At 40.3% G+C, this 16,541-nt stretch overlaps 1 protein-coding gene across 1 annotated transcript in view; it reads right to left on the reverse strand.

Moving 5' to 3' along the window:
• LOC137404194 (acetylcholinesterase-like) overlaps positions 1-16,220 on the reverse strand; it is a 29,809-nt gene extending 13,589 nt beyond the window's left edge. The window contains exons 1-7 of the mRNA XM_068090360.1: positions 16,075-16,220; positions 15,622-15,750; positions 14,958-15,185; positions 14,634-14,818; positions 13,445-13,701; positions 10,519-10,596; positions 2,897-3,084 (exon numbers count right to left, since the gene is read on the reverse strand). Coding sequence (XP_067946461.1) covers positions 2,897-3,084; positions 10,519-10,596; positions 13,445-13,701; positions 14,634-14,818; positions 14,958-15,185; positions 15,622-15,750; positions 16,075-16,216 — 1,207 coding nt within the window. The 5' untranslated portion in view covers positions 16,217-16,220. The remainder of the gene's footprint in view (positions 1-2,896; positions 3,085-10,518; positions 10,597-13,444; positions 13,702-14,633; positions 14,819-14,957; positions 15,186-15,621; positions 15,751-16,074) is intronic.
• Between the last annotated feature and the right edge of the window lie 321 nt (positions 16,221-16,541).

Below are 16,541 nucleotides of genomic sequence, written 5' to 3' on the forward strand. Positions count from 1 at the left end.
ATTTTGCACCTACAGTACAAAAGAGTAAGACATGGTGAATCTTATGTGATACCAAATAACTGTAATGTGAATTTTGTTGCAAGTCAACCATTAAGCTTGTCTGGATAAAATAGTCTTGAACAGTGTAACACTAGACGCTGTTCCAAGAAATATAAACTATTCATTTACACAGTGTAAATACCCACAGTGTGATTTTTGCATGTATATAGGCCAATAATTAAAGTTAATAAATAAGTAGGTGAAAAACTGTAGTTGGCACTTAGAAAGTTATCTTCTCTTGCTCTCTATGGACCTCAGCATTTTCACTTAAAATTTTGGGACCTTCTGTTCAGACCGTGGCCATCGCCAATCAGCAGTTTTACAGTGATGGCAGGCTACTTAGGCAAGAAACGCATCAGAACTTTGCAGATGAAGGTCTTATAATTCGATAGTTATGTATTATTATAAAACTGAGTCTGTCTGTTTGTCAGCTTTGGCCTGTTATGTTAAGGCTCAAGTTGTAACCTTGTCAGAAGTGACGTCCAATAGACTCACCTTCTAACTTTTTAGTTCTAACTGCATAGGAAGATGAGAGTGCAACATCTTCACATTATTTATAAAGCTGGTGCCTGTAATCACACTGTGTAGGCAACTGACTTAACTGAGCTGTCAGCAAAGGTCTTGCTGCTCCAGCAAGTCTCACTTTGTTACTGAGACCCTTTGTAAAATTTATCTTCAAACTGGAAACTGATGTCAACAATGGCAGCAATTTTTACAGCATTTTATAAATTATTTAATTTACAAACTCTTTAATAAGCAACATTTGGTAGCGATTTAGTGCGCATTGAATTTTATAGCAGCATATCTTGTATAAGTAGACATTCTAGAGAATATTAACACTGGTTTTGGAAACACATTTATGGCTACCTTGTAGATGGTAGGGTTGTAACCAATTTAGGAAAACAGTTATTTAATAATCTTGGAGGCAGAAACTTGATTACAATCCTCTGAAATTCCCGCACCATCCTGTTCAGCAACATAAACAGATTAAGTATTTCTGATCAATCATAGTTGATTTAGTTGGAGTTATCTTACTACTCTCAATTAATTTATGGATTAGCTAAATTTATTTAGTGACAGAATACTTCACACTCTTTGCTATAAACTCTATAGCAGAAAAATTTGTTCCTAGTTTTCCAAATGCGCTTACATTGACTTATATGCTCTACCTAGAAGCAACTTACTATAAACACTCATGGGTTGTTAACTAGAGGAATTATGGCTAGATAGTTACTCATTGTCAACTTATAAGTCCCGTGTTCCTGTGGAAATATAAAAAATGACTGTTGAAATGATTGTTGATCTCCACAGGCATCTATTAGATTGAAATAATGTTCATTTCTTAGCCTCGGTTCCTACAAAAGACAACATAAAAAACAACTAACTGCAAGCAAAATCATATAGTATACATGTAAACAACATCTCATAGTCTGTGTTCCCACAAGACTTGAAGCCTTTGATAATTGAAATATTAAACAGTACCTCTTTGAATAATTGAGGTTCAGCTCATACAGTTCACTTGGTGAGATTTTAGCTAAAGCATAAGATCGTTGAAGTAGAAACTAATTCAGGCAAGCATTGACCAATCTACTCAAAAACTGGAGAAGAGTCAGACAGGTGAACCAAGCAAGTGAACCCTGATACACACTAGCAAGCTGTCAGGCTAGCTTAACCTTTTCCCATGTTTCTGTACAAAAACTATTGAAAAATAACTGTGAATGAAAACTGGTCAATTGGCTGCTTTTAACAAGCTATGCTGTTGACAACAATAGAGGTCGTGTGAATACTCTTATTGGAGGAAATATAGGTAAGCAGCACATTAAAATTTTTAAAAAACGATATCACTTCAAGGTCTATTATAAATATTGTGCACATATCTAACATATTTTTTATATTGTGTACCCAATATCCATATCAATATCTATATTCGTGTATCCATATCCATATATCCAATATATGGCAATAAATGTATTACCAACGTATGTTTTTATATTTACATACATGTAAGCGGAAATGTTTGGTTTCTATGACGATCAAGATCTGCAAGGTTGATACAGAGTGACCTACTCTAATCAATAGAAGTATTGTTTAGAGTAACATTTTTCCCTAAATCAAATAAAGTTTCTTAGTTGCTAAACTTCATCTTATTAGTAGTATCACAAAAATGTCATCGTATCAAAGTATTAGGTGCAAAGAGAACACCCCAACTCCTGCAGACGTTATATTTAGGTTCAAAAGGTTACAATTGTCTGTCAGATTCAGCTTTCAGCATGTCAGGACAGATTCAGCTTTCAGCATGTCAGGACAGACCCTCAGAAGACTCCCTCTCTCTCTCCCTCTTTCTCCCTCTCTCTCCCTCTCTCTCTCTCTCTCTCTCGCTTCAACTCAAAGATAAATAAATTCTACAAAAATATACTCAGATTTTTACAAGAGTTAATTAGATAATTCTTGTAGAAACTTCTATGTTTGATTTAACTTAAAAAGGAAATTCATGACCGACATTACATAATTATCTTGTTTTGTTATGTTTTAAATACTCAAGAAGAATAGTTTAGAATTATAAAAGTTGAGTCTTTAATAAAAACAGACATAATCGATCATTATTTTTGTAGCTATTTTTTTCGAGGCAACACAACTGTAAGAATATTATCGTCGTTTCCCCCTTGTGTTGCAGTATTTGTACATTTCTTTACACTGATGCAATACACCTTACCAAAATAACTTTGTGATAATCGCTGTTGCGAACATTAATCCATATTTACCTCAACCCTTGCATATGCTCCACCAAGTAAATTAAAAAGTGGAAGCTCCTCATTAACCTTAAGATTATTTCTCTTCACTCAGAAACATCTCTTACCTTTATCCGCAAGCACCTGCATCTGTCTTGCTGCCATAACGGTGTTTGTCAACAGTTCAAGTCTCTCTTTTTGAGGAGTTGTCACAACTTTGTAATTGCGACCCAATTCCATGAACTGGTTAGACTTACGGTCAAACTCTGGCCACTCAGGGACACTTTCTGGGAGACTTACAGGCTTGCTGGGGTTTCTGTAATAAGCCATAAGATAATCTACTGTGTAATATAATAATAATAATAATAATGTAATCTAATGCTAGTATCTGGAGGGTTAACATTACATCAGCACTATGTACTCAAAGAGTAACAAGGTTTCACACTAAACATGAACACAACTTGAGATTTGTTGATTTAAACAAACTTGTACTCATAACATGACATATTATATAAAATATGAAAATTATAAAAATATTACAGTTTTCTGTAATAGTTTAAGTTTAGTGATTAACACTGTTAACTGAAAAGTGGCAGTTCAGAAACACTGATCAGGCTACAGAGCCACATGTCAGAACCATCATCGAGCCCTGTAGGTTTAGCCCTGCTACAGGCTGTCAGGATGTCTTAAGTTGCTCTGGTGCTAAGGAAGACAGTCCTGACAGGAAACCCAAGTCAGACAACGGAAGCACCAGCGCGCAATGAAACCTCAGTATCTTCTCAAGGAAAACCAATGAGATGTCTAATTCAAGTAATTAGAGAAGATGGTGACACGGGAACCTGCCTAGAAGAGAACCTTCTAAGATAATAGTAAAGTGGTTATGGTGAGCAAGTGGTTATGGTGAGCAAGTGGTTATGGTGAGCAAGTGGTCATGGTGAGCAAATGGTTCTGGTGAGCAAGTAGTTATGGTGAGCAAGTGGTCATGGTGAGCAAGTGGTTCTGGTGAGCAAGTGGTTATGGTGAGCAAGTGGTTCTGGTGAGCAAGTGGTTATGGTGAGCAAGTGGTTATGGTGAGCAAGTGGTTATGGTGAGCGAGTGGTCATGGTGAGCAAATGGTTCTGGTGAGCAAGTGGTTATGGTGAGCAAGTGGTCATGGTGAGCAAATGGTTCTGGTGAGCAAGTGGTTATGGTGAGCAAGTGGTTATGGTGAGCAAGTGGTTATGGTGAGCAAGTGGTTCTGGTGAGCAAGTGGTTCTGGTGAGCAAGTGGTTCTGGTGAGCAAATGGTTATGGTGAGCAAGTGGTTATGGTGAGCAAGTGGTTATGGTGAGCAAGTGGTTATGGTGAGCAAGTGGTTCTGGTGAGCAAGTGGTTATGGTGAGCAAGTGGTTCTGGTGAGCAAGTGGTTATGGTGAGCAAGTGGTTATGGTGAGCAAGTGGTTCTGGTGAGCAAGTGGTCATGGTGAGCAAGTGGTTCTGGTGAGTAAATGGTTATGGTGAGCAAGTGGTTCTGGTGAGCAAGTGGTTATGGTGAGCAAGTGGTTCTGGTGAGCAAGTGGTTCTGGTGAGCAAGTGGTTCTGGTGAGCAAATGGTTCTGGTGAGCAAATGGTTTTGGTGAGCAAATGGTTCTGGTGAGCAAGTGGTTATGGTGAGCAAGTGGTTATGGTGGGCAAGTGGTTATGGTGAGCAAGGGGTTCTGGTGAGCAAGTGGTTCGGGTGAGCAAGTGGTTCTGGTGAGCAAGTGGTTATGGTGAGCAAGTGGTTCTGGTGAGCAAGTGGTTATGGTGAGCAAGTGGTCATGGTGAGCAAGTGATTATGATGAGCAAGTGGTTATGGTGAGCAAGTGGTTCTGGTGAGCAAGTGGTTCTGGTGAGCAAGTGGTTCTGGTGAGCAAGTGGTTATGGTGAGCAAGTGGTTATGATGAGCAAGTGGTTATGGTGAGCAAGTGGTTATGGTGAGCAAGGGGTTCTGGTGAGCAAGTGGTTCTGGTGAGCAAGTGGTTATGATGAGCAAGGGGTTCTGGTGAGCAAGTGGTTCTGGTGAGCAAGTGGTTCTGGTGAGCAAGTGGTTATGGTGAGCAAGTGGTTATGATGAGCAAGTGGTTATGGTGAGCAAGTGGTTATGGTGAGCAAGGGGTTCTGGTGAGCAAGTGGTTCTGGTGAGCAAGTGGTTATGATGAGCAAGGGGTTCTGGTGAGCAAGTGGTTCTGGTGAGCAAATGGTTATGGTGAGCAAGTGGTTCTGGTGAGCAAATGGTTATGGTGAGCAAGTGGTTATGGTGAGCAAGTGGTTATGGTGAGCAAGTGGTTATGGTGAGCAAGTAGTTATGGTGAGCAAGTAGTTCTGGTGAGCAAGTGGTTCTGGTGAGCAAGTGGTTATGGTGAGCAAGTAGTTATGATGAACAAGTGGTTCTGGTGAGCAAATGGTTATGGTGAGCAAGTGGTTATGGTGAGCAAGTGGTTATGGTGAGCAAGTGGTTATGGTGAGCAAGTAGTTATGGTGAGCAAGTAGTTCTGGTGAGCAAATGGTTATGGTGAGCAAGTGGTTCTGGTGAGCAAGTGGTTATGATGAGCAAGTGGTTCTGGTGAGCAAGTGGTTATGGTGAGCAAGTGGTCATGGTGAGCAAGTGATTATGATGAGCAAGTGGTTATGGTGAGCAAGTGGTTATGGTGAGCAAGTGGTTATGGTGAGCAAGTGGTTATGGTGAGCAAGTGGTTATGGTGAGCAAGTGGTTATGGTGAGCAAGTAGTTCTGGTGAGCAAGTGGTTCTGGTGAGCAAGTGGTTATGGTGAGCAAGTGGTTATGGTGAGCAAGTGGTTATGGTGAGCAAGTAGTTATGGTGAGCAAGTGGTTCTAGTGAGCAAGTGGTTATGGTGAGCAAGGGGTTCTGGTGAGCAAATGGTTATGGTGAGCAAGTGGTTCTGGTGAGCAAGTGGTTATGGTGAGCAAGTAGTTATGGTGAGCAAGTAGTTCTGGTGAGCAAGTGGTTATGGTGAGCAAGTGGTCATGGTGAGCAAGTGATTATGATGAGCAAGTGGTTATGGTGAGCAAGTGGTTATGGTGAGCAAGTGGTTATGGTGAGCAAGTGGTTATGGTGAGCAAGTGGTTATGGTGAGCAAGTGGTTATGGTGAGCAAGTAGTTCTGGTGAGCAAGTGGTTCTGGTGAGCAAGTGGTTATGGTGAGCAAGTGGTTCTGGTGAGCAAGTGGTTATGGTGAGCAAGTGGTCATGGTGAGCAAGTGATTATGATGAGCAAGTGGTTATGGTGAGCAAGTGGTTCTGGTGAGCAAGTGGTTCTGGTGAGCAAGTGGTTATGGTGAGCAAGTGGTTATGATGAGCAAGTGGTTATGGTGAGCAAGTGGTTATGGTGAGCAAGGGGTTCTGGTGAGCAAATGGTTATGGTGAGCAAGTGGTTCTGGTGAGCAAGTGGTTATGGTGAGCAAGTGATTATGGTGAGCAAGTAGTTATGGTGAGCAAGTGGTTCTAGTGAGCAAATGGTTATGGTGAGCAAGTGGTTCTGGTGAGCAAGTGGTTATGGTGAGCAAGTAGTTATGATGAGCAAGTGGTTCTGGTGAGCAAATGGTTATGGTGAGCAAGTGGTTATGGTGAGCAAGTGGTTATGGTGAGCAAGTGGTTATGGTGAGCAAGTAGTTATGGTGAGCAAGTAGTTCTGGTGAGCAAGTGGTTCTGGTGAGCAAGTGGTTATGGTGAGCAAGTAGTTATGATGAGCAAGTGGTTCTGGTGAGCAAATGGTTATGGTGAGCAAGTGGTTATGGTGAGCAAGTGGTTATGGTGAGCAAGTGGTTATGGTGAGCAAGTAGTTCTGGTGAGCAAGTGGTTCTGGTGAGCAAGTGGTTATGGTGAGCAAGTAGTTATGATGAGCAAGTGGTTCTGGTGAGCAAATGGTTATGGTGAGCAAGTGGTTATGGTGAGCAAGTGGTTATGGTGAGCAAGTGGTTATGGTGAGCAAGTAGTTATGGTGAGCAAGTAGTTCTGGTGAGCAAGTGGTTCTGGTGAGCAAGTGGTTATGGTGAGCAAGTAGTTATGATGAGCAAGTGGTTCTGGTGAGCAAATGGTTATGGTGAGCAAGTGGTTATGGTGAGCAAGTGGTTATGGTGAGCAAGTGGTTATGGTGAGCAAGTAGTTATGGTGAGCAAGTGGTTATGGTGAGCAAGTGGTTCTGGTGAGCAAGTGGTTATGGTGAGCAAGTGGTTATGATGAGCAAGTGGTTATGGTGAGCAAGTGGTTATGGTGAGCAAGGGGTTCTGGTGAGCAAATGGTTATGGTGAGCAAGTGGTTCTGGTGAGCAAGTGGTTATGGTGAGCAAGTGGTTATGGTGAGCAAGTAGTTATGGTGAGCAAGTGGTTCTAGTGAGCAAATGGTTATGGTGAGCAAGTGGTTCTGGTGAGCAAGTGGTTATGGTGAGCAAGTAGTTATGATGAGCAAGTGGTTCTGGTGAGCAAATGGTTATGGTGAGCAAGTGGTTATGGTGAGCAAGTGGTTATGGTGAGCAAGTGGTTATGGTGAGCAAGTAGTTATGGTGAGCAAGTAGTTCTGGTGAGCAAGTGGTTCTGGTGAGCAAGTGGTTATGGTGAGCAAGTAGTTATGATGAGCAAGTGGTTCTGGTGAGCAAATGGTTATGGTGAGCAAGTGGTTATGGTGAGCAAGTGGTTATGGTGAGCAAGTGGTTATGGTGAGCAAGTAGTTCTGGTGAGCAAGTGGTTCTGGTGAGCAAGTGGTTATGGTGAGCAAGTAGTTATGATGAGCAAGTGGTTCTGGTGAGCAAATGGTTATGGTGAGCAAGTGGTTATGGTGAGCAAGTGGTTATGGTGAGCAAGTGGTTATGGTGAGCAAGTAGTTATGGTGAGCAAGTAGTTCTGGTGAGCAAGTGGTTCTGGTGAGCAAGTGGTTATGGTGAGCAAGTAGTTATGATGAGCAAGTGGTTCTGGTGAGCAAATGGTTATGGTGAGCAAGTGGTTATGGTGAGCAAGTGGTTATGGTGAGCAAGTGGTTATGGTGAGCAAGTAGTTATGGTGAGCAAGTAGTTCTGGTGAGCAAATGGTTATGGTGAGCAAGTGGTTCTGGTGAGCAAGTGGTTATGATGAGCAAGTGGTTCTGGTGAGCAAGTGGTTATGGTGAGCAAGTAGTTTTGGTGAGCAAGTGGTTCTGGTGAGTAAATGGTTATGGTGAGCAAGTGGTTCTGGTGAGCAAGTGGTTATAGTGAGCAAGTGGTTATGGTGAGCAAGTAGTTATGGTGAGCAAATGGTTCTGGTGAGCAAATGGTTATGGTGAACAAGTGGTTCTGGTGAGCAAGTGGTTATGGTGAGCAAGTGGTTATGGTGAGCAAGTGGTTCTGGTGAGCAAGTGGTTATGGTGAGCAAGTGGTTATGGTGAGCAAGTAGTTATGGTGAGCAAGTGGTTCTGGTGAGCAAATGGTTATGGTGAGCAAGTGGTTCTGGTGAGCAAGTGGTTATGGTGAGCAAGTGGTTATGGTGAGCAAGTGGTTATGGTGAGCAAGTGGTTATGGTGAGCAAGTGGTTCTGGTGAGCAAGTGGTTCTGGTGAGCAAGTGGTTATGGTGAGCAAGTGGTTCTGGTGAGCAAGTGGTTCTGGTGAGCAAATGGTTATGGTGAGCAAGTGGTTATGGTGAGCAAGTGGTTATGGTGAGCAAGTGGTTCTGGTGAGCAAGTGGTTATGGTGAGCAAGGGGTTCTGGTGAGCAAGGGGTTCTGGTGAGCAAGTGGTTCTGGTGAGCAAGTGGTTATGGTGAGCAAGTAGTTATGATGAGCAAGTGGTTCTGGTGAGCAAATGGTTATGGTGAGCAAGTGGTTATGGTGAGCAAGTGGTTATGGTGAGCAAGTGGTTATGGTGAGCAAGTAGTTATGGTGAGCAAGTAGTTCTGGTGAGCAAATGGTTATGGTGAGCAAGTGGTTCTGGTGAGCAAGTGGTTATGATGAGCAAGTGGTTCTGGTGAGCAAGTGGTTATGGTGAGCAAGTAGTTTTGGTGAGCAAGTGGTTCTGGTGAGTAAATGGTTATGGTGAGCAAGTGGTTCTGGTGAGCAAGTGGTTATGGTGAGCAAGTGGTTATGGTGAGCAAGTGGTTCTGGTGAGCAAGTGGTTATGGTGAGCAAGTGGTCATGGTGAGCAAGTGATTATGATGAGCAAGTGGTTATGGTGAGCAAGTGGTTCTGGTGAGCAAGTGGTTCTGGTGAGCAAGTGGTTATGGTGAGCAAGTGGTTATGATGAGCAAGTGGTTATGGTGAGCAAGTGGTTATGGTGAGCAAGGGGTTCTGGTGAGCAAATGGTTATGGTGAGCAAGTGGTTCTGGTGAGCAAGTGGTTATGGTGAGCAAGTGGTTATGGTGAGCAAGTAGTTATGGTGAGCAAGTGGTTCTAGTGAGCAAATGGTTATGGTGAGCAAGTGGTTCTGGTGAGCAAGTGGTTATGGTGAGCAAGTAGTTATGATGAGCAAGTGGTTCTGGTGAGCAAATGGTTATGGTGAGCAAGTGGTTATGGTGAGCAAGTGGTTATGGTGAGCAAGTGGTTATGGTGAGCAAGTAGTTATGGTGAGCAAGTAGTTCTGGTGAGCAAGTGGTTCTGGTGAGCAAGTGGTTATGGTGAGCAAGTAGTTATGATGAGCAAGTGGTTCTGGTGAGCAAATGGTTATGGTGAGCAAGTGGTTATGGTGAGCAAGTGGTTATGGTGAGCAAGTGGTTATGGTGAGCAAGTAGTTCTGGTGAGCAAGTGGTTCTGGTGAGCAAGTGGTTATGGTGAGCAAGTGGTTCTGGTGAGCAAGTGGTTATGGTGAGCAAGTGGTCATGGTGAGCAAGTGATTATGATGAGCAAGTGGTTATGGTGAGCAAGTGGTTCTGGTGAGCAAGTGGTTCTGGTGAGCAAGTGGTTATGGTGAGCAAGTGGTTATGATGAGCAAGTGGTTATGGTGAGCAAGTGGTTATGGTGAGCAAGGGGTTCTGGTGAGCAAATGGTTATGGTGAGCAAGTGGTTCTGGTGAGCAAGTGGTTATGGTGAGCAAGTGGTTATGGTGAGCAAGTAGTTATGGTGAGCAAGTGGTTCTAGTGAGCAAATGGTTATGGTGAGCAAGTGGTTCTGGTGAGCAAGTGGTTATGGTGAGCAAGTAGTTATGATGAGCAAGTGGTTCTGGTGAGCAAATGGTTATGGTGAGCAAGTGGTTATGGTGAGCAAGTGGTTATGGTGAGCAAGTGGTTATGGTGAGCAAGTAGTTATGGTGAGCAAGTAGTTCTGGTGAGCAAGTGGTTCTGGTGAGCAAGTGGTTCTGGTGAGCAAGTGGTTATGGTGAGCAAGTGGTTATGGTGAGCAAGTGGTTATGGTGAGCAAGTGGTTATGGTGAGCAAGTGGTTCTGGTGAGCAAGTGGTTCTGGTGAGCAAGTGGTTATGGTGAGCAAGTGGTTCTGGTGAGCAAGTGGTTCTGGTGAGCAAATGGTTATGGTGAGCAAGTGGTTATGGTGAGCAAGTGGTTATGGTGAGCAAGTGGTTCTGGTGAGCAAGTGGTTATGGTGAGCAAGGGGTTCTGGTGAGCAAGGGGTTCTGGTGAGCAAGTGGTTCTGGTGAGCAAGTGGTTCTGGTGAGCAAGTGGTTATGGTGAGCAAGTGGTTCTGGTGAGTAAGTGGTTATGATGAGCAAGTGGTTCTGGTGAGCAAGTGGTTCTGGTGAGCAAGTGGTTCTGGTGAGCAAGTGGTTCTGTTAAATAGAACGATCAAAGTGTGCATAACTAACCCAGACTTGGCAAAGTTAGTCCATATTGTCATCACAATGTCAACTAAAGGTTTATCTTCTGCAGTTGTTTTGTTGAAAAAAGGAGAAAATCCTGTTGCCTCTTTGGAAAGCTCAGAGCCAAAGTATTCTACAATAGACAGACTGTATAGAGTACATTAAGACCTGTACTAGGTTATGAAAGGTCACTATCTTCCCTTCCAGCTGACGGCTGACATAATAACAACTGTTTGTAAAGGGACCACTAAAAATCAATGCTGCAAAAATTAACACTTTTCAATACAGTCATGTCGACATGTCTGATTACCCAATGCCATGAGACTATTTCAGAACGAGACATTTGAGGAGCCATCTTGAGAATTGGAATCGTCTTCTTTACAAAATGATTGCTCAAATCAAAAACATTCATGCAACCTAAAATACTGCATATTTAGGTTTTTAAATTATTAATTAATAATATTCAAAACAACAAATATGTTAAGAATCTTTTAGCAAGTTATAATACAATTTTATTAGCCTAAACCTTTGTTTTTGTTCTTTTCAATTTGTCATTTATTTTTCTATGCTGCTAAATAAATCTTATAAATTTGTGAATGATGTAATGACTGCATGAACAACTATTTTTGTACTGTCATATTATGTGTACCTGTGACTCAGTTAATAAATTTTACTGTATATCTTTACATTACATAGTATCTAGGAGGCAGTTTTAATATATCTGAGAGGTATTATGATTGTACTACAAATGTTAGCTATTGAGACCATCACAGGCTTGGAAAGCTAGTGACCCTCGAGCCATCGAGGGGAAAATTTCTAATTACTCATTTTTCCATAGACAGCTATTTCAGACCTTGAGGTATTCTAATGTCTAAATCAATTCTAGCGATCAAAATCAATTACAGTAATTAAAAAGAGCTCGAAATAATTATTCAAAAGGTAGCAAATGGTGAATAGTAACAGCAATTTGAGTATTGACTTACGAAATATTTACTGAGAAATTGATTAAAAGGCCATTTTTACAAAAATGCAGTTTCAAAATCAATAGTAACCTACTGCACAATTTCTCATATATTTAAATAAACACTTTTAAGTATATAAATTTCTTATTGCCAGACAAATATACATCTTGTTGGCTAACATGCTTTTAAACAACTAAATTAAAATTAAATAAAACAATTAAAATTTGTCTAAATTTGACTGGGCTGGCAATAAATGTCTAATCACAATGAGTCACATTTCTACGATTATTTTATGCAAATGAACCATTTTTTTAGAAAAATGAACCATATTTTTTAGAACCATATTTTAGAAAAATGAGCCCGTTGTAGTCATACAAATACAGTATTGAGTTCATCGCTGGGTGGCAAACAGTATGGTTGAAAATAACTGAATAACTGGAATTATACTGAGACTAAAGCTGTAACCTCATTAATTTCAATCATTACCTGTACGCGATTTTTCATGCTATAAGACCTAATTCTCTCATACATTTTTTTTACATAAAAAACAGCTACAAAATATTAAATATTTTGATTTTTAAAGCATTCTACAATAAACCAGTTGATTTTGAACTAAGTGGTCCACAAAAAAGCTTCTTGAACAAATCGTCTGATCAATATGTTATCAATGTTACAGTATAGCTTACCATGGCGCTTGTCTCACCTTCCCGTATATTGTTCTCTTTGACGTAGATATACCCAAAGACAAAAGGAAGGTCATCTCCGTGAAATGCAGACTTCTTCAGCCAATCAAGTGCTATGGGGACGATTGACGCTGTACTCTGGAATGGCTCGACGAAATGGTAGGCATACGTAGCCCGAGTACTGCTACTGTGCTCCTCAAGTCCTCTCACGATGTCAGCATTGAAAGAAAATTCACCTGCAGCATGTAATCAAGCAGTCTGAATATTATAGACTCACAAGTGGCCATAACTTGTGTTAGGAATCGTCTTATCCTAAACAGCCTTGTCTTATGTTAGTTGTCAGCAACATGAACAACGACTCTCTTTTACTCTTCTCTTAACTGTGAAAAATCAAGAAAGTTGAAAAATTAAAAGATCATAAACATACTTCAAGACAATGTAAATAACAAAACAAATCTAATCTGCTGTCACATTAATTTTAAAAGTTTGAACACAGCCCATGTACCTAGTGCATAAGACAGCCTTAGACCGCGTTGCTTATCATCTGGAGCAGAGTCTAGCAGATAAGTTGTGATGAAAAAGTCTTTACAAAGGTTAAAGGAAACTTTATTGTTCTTCTGGCAGACCATGTCAAGCACAACATCAACATAACTTTCAGACAATCCGTTCTCGATAGACTCTTGTGTTTGCCCAACAAATGTCGGTACGATTGCCATGTATGCTCCTTCTTGTCCGTTGAAGCCGCTCAGCAAATCAAACCTACGGATGAGAGAAGGTTTGATGTTTAGAGCTACATAAACATTACAACCAGCTGCACAAGCTTGCTTTTGTGTGCACTGGACTTTGTACAGTAAATTCATTATTTTTTAAAATGTTGTATTATATGTATATATTACTTTATTGGAAATAATTTCATTTTAAACAGAAATTAGATAAAAACATAAGCTTCTTCTACTTCATCAAATTTGTGATTCAAATCAGTTGCTTTCTTTTCACACTGTTGTTTGTGGTAGACTTGATCATGCGTTCCCAAACACCTCTCTAAATATTTTTACAAATCTTTTAACCTCAAAGTGCGTTTGAAGTCTTTTTTATAAAAACTCACTACTTAACTTTAAAATAGATGCACAGTTTTTTAAACTATATGTTTAAAGTTAGCGTCAGACCAAAATGAGCGTTGCTCTGATTCCATCGTCAATCAATTGATGGAAGGAAAATATGGGCTAGCTATATATGGAGAACAAATTGAAGCAAAGTTTACGATATCCTGAACAAATGAAAATTCATTACCTTCTAGACAGAGCGTAATCCTCATTCATAACATCTGAAGAGAAGAAGTCATTGTCAGGCATCGGATGCCAGAAATTGTTGGCCATGTCATTAGAGGAAACTAAAGCGTAGATTTTCTCAAGTGATAAACCAGAGAGACAATCATAAACTGACTCGGAAGACTGGCAGTTCCCCTTTTCCTTTATACCCTCAACTATTTCCTTCCACTGTCTCTCTGATGTGTACCAGCCCCAGTCGGTGTAGAGAGACCCTGACTAAATGTTTGAGACAGAAGTGGATGTACATATATGTGCAGAGTGCTCTTGTTGTGTATGAAAGTTGTGGAGCAATTGTTGTGTATTTATATTAAGGTTCTGTGTACAAACAGACACCAATTAGACCTTAACAATAATAAAATTGTTCAATAACTAAAAATCAATGTTTCTATTCAGCCTCAACTCACTGTGACCCACATATATGAGTCACCTTTTTATGACTGAAACATTGTTCACCTAAAACCAGGTTAGTAACAGGCGCGTAGTCATGTTGACAGCTCTAAAGACAGATATGCTAGTCAAGTCAATGTAGTGTCTCAGGGTTAGAATACTTGTCATGCCTACAATTCCTAAACTGCTGTAATTAATGTGCCCGAATTTGGCTCACATTATAGTCATGACACAGATTTGCCTTGATGACTGGCTTAGTGGCCCCCAAAACTGAACTTTCTTTAAAAGTCGTTGGCCATTCCATAGTGATTTGTTCAAAGCTGACCACCCAGCCATCCCACAATTATATTTTCCATGCTAACATATTACTAATTTCAGAGCCAAGTTTTATGACTGACACATGCGTCTATTCATAGTCACAATTTCAAAGATATCATGTTAATCGATTTACAGTCACAGCTTCAAGCTTTGTTATTCAGATTCTTTTGGCAATTATATGACAGACCTTACCATATTTTTAAACTCAAAGTACTGGCCACTCTAGAGACATGTCTGCTTAAATCCAAGTACTCTGGAAAGCTTGCACTGCACCAGCTTTGTGCTACATAAAATTACAATGTATGCTCAAGTGTCTAAAACTAGACACCAAAAACTGTTTTAGTTTTGTAAAATTACATTGATTAAATGAAAAACAAATATATTTCTACATATACTTTCTGGATGAACCACAATGTCATTTATTCTGATGCAATATGTTGTACCTGTTGAATGCCTCTTTTGAAGAGACCATCATTATGTTGGCCTAATAGTTGTGCAGACACGCTGCCACCGCCTGCTGACTCTCCGAAGATAGTAACAAGATCTGGATCACCTCCAAATCTTTGGATATTATCTTGAATCCAGACTAGAGCAGCCCTTTGATCCCACAATCCAAAGTTTCCTGTGCCTGAAAGGTATGAAGATGTTACCACAATTCAAAAGAGGCTATTGCTATTCTGCTATTAATATTCAAGTGTTAAAATGTTCTTTTTAAGCTTTTTAAAACTTTTTAAGCAAGGAACGATTTAACAGAGACCTTGACGTACCTGGTCCATTAAATAAGAAGCCAAGAACATCAACCCTGTAGTTTATGGTAACTACTATGACATCTCCATGTTTGGCGAGACTGGCACCTATGTAGTTATCCTTGGAACCAAACATGTAACCTCCTCCGTGTATCCATACCATAACTGGCTTCTTATTGGTTGGATCAACGCCTCCAGGAACTGTTATGTCCATGAAAAGACAATCCTCATCACCAATCAACTCATCAGCTATAAAAGTAGATCGAGTTTCACAGTAACCTAGTGCATGTGAATCTACTATAGAGCTTACATGGGTAGTAGATCATAGTTTATCTATTATTTTACTACAATAAATTCTAAGGATCGAACACATTGTTGTGTCAATAGTTTACTTGGTTGAGGTGGTTAAAGAGGCTTTAACCAGAGTTTTCCAAGATGCTTGTCTTATAACAGAGTCTACCAGTCTTTTAACTGATGAAGGAGAAAATTCATTGTAATTGTGGATTTCTGTATTGTATAGAACTGCTGTTGTTTTTATGAATACAGAGTTAGTCGGTCTGTGGAGCAGATAAAAACTTTTAAGCAGGCCGTCTCGTAGACATACGTGTTCTTAAAAAATCATCTTCCTTGTTTTGACCATTATATTATAATGAATATATACTTCAAAGACGTTCTAGTCACATACGGTTAAGGAAGCCTTTTTGAACACAAACACTGCTAGCTGAAATAGCATCAATAGTTCCACTCCATGGCTTTGGAGGACTGGGCTTTCGAAACCTCTGAGAACCAGTTGGTGCAGCGGCGTACCTTACACCTATGAGACAAATGCGAATAGATGAGAATAATATTCATTAGTACAAAAGCAATCAAACACGCTTTATGACATCATTGAGGAAAGCCAATAAACTGCAACCATTAACACAAGCAGCTACAATCACAGAGCACCAAGAGAGTAGAATTTCAACTTACAGAAACACTGTCTATTGACAGATCATTAACCCAAAATAAACACAAGATGCTTTCCCATTGATATTAGAATACCATTCTATTAGTTTATAAGTGTGAGTAAATCATTGAATTAGCAAAAAATTTATAGCCTAAACAAAATAAGTATGTAGAGTTACCATCTAGTACTTACCAAGAAACAAGCCTATAGTCTGGCCATCATAGTCAAAACTTTTACCACGGAGTTGTCCCCCATGTTGAAGTGTAACCAGTAGATCAGCAGTAATAAAACTAGAGAAAAGCAGAGAAAAGAGGGCAAAGTAAGTGGCATCCATTTTATGGCTGATCACCTTTTACAGTGATTCAGCCTTCAACTTACCTAGTACTTCTCTAGCAAACTAGCCTTTTAAACTTCCAAATTAAAGACTATCGTTGGCCATGCCCACAGGCTATACCGGCTACTTGATATGTTGACCTAAGGGCTGTTTATACAACATGATAAGGCCCTACAGCATACACCCAGTACACTCCGCTCTTTCAAAGCTAGTGCTTGTTTAGCTAATCTCTCATCCGTCAAACTTTCAGCTAAACTAAAAACTAAATAATATAAATAAATGATACAACCTAGTCTTTCTCATTTACAAATAACCATGAGAAGTA

This window comes from Watersipora subatra, chromosome 1, assembly GCF_963576615.1.
Source record: "Watersipora subatra chromosome 1, tzWatSuba1.1, whole genome shotgun sequence".
Lineage (NCBI taxonomy): Eukaryota > Metazoa > Bryozoa > Gymnolaemata > Cheilostomatida > Watersiporidae > Watersipora > Watersipora subatra.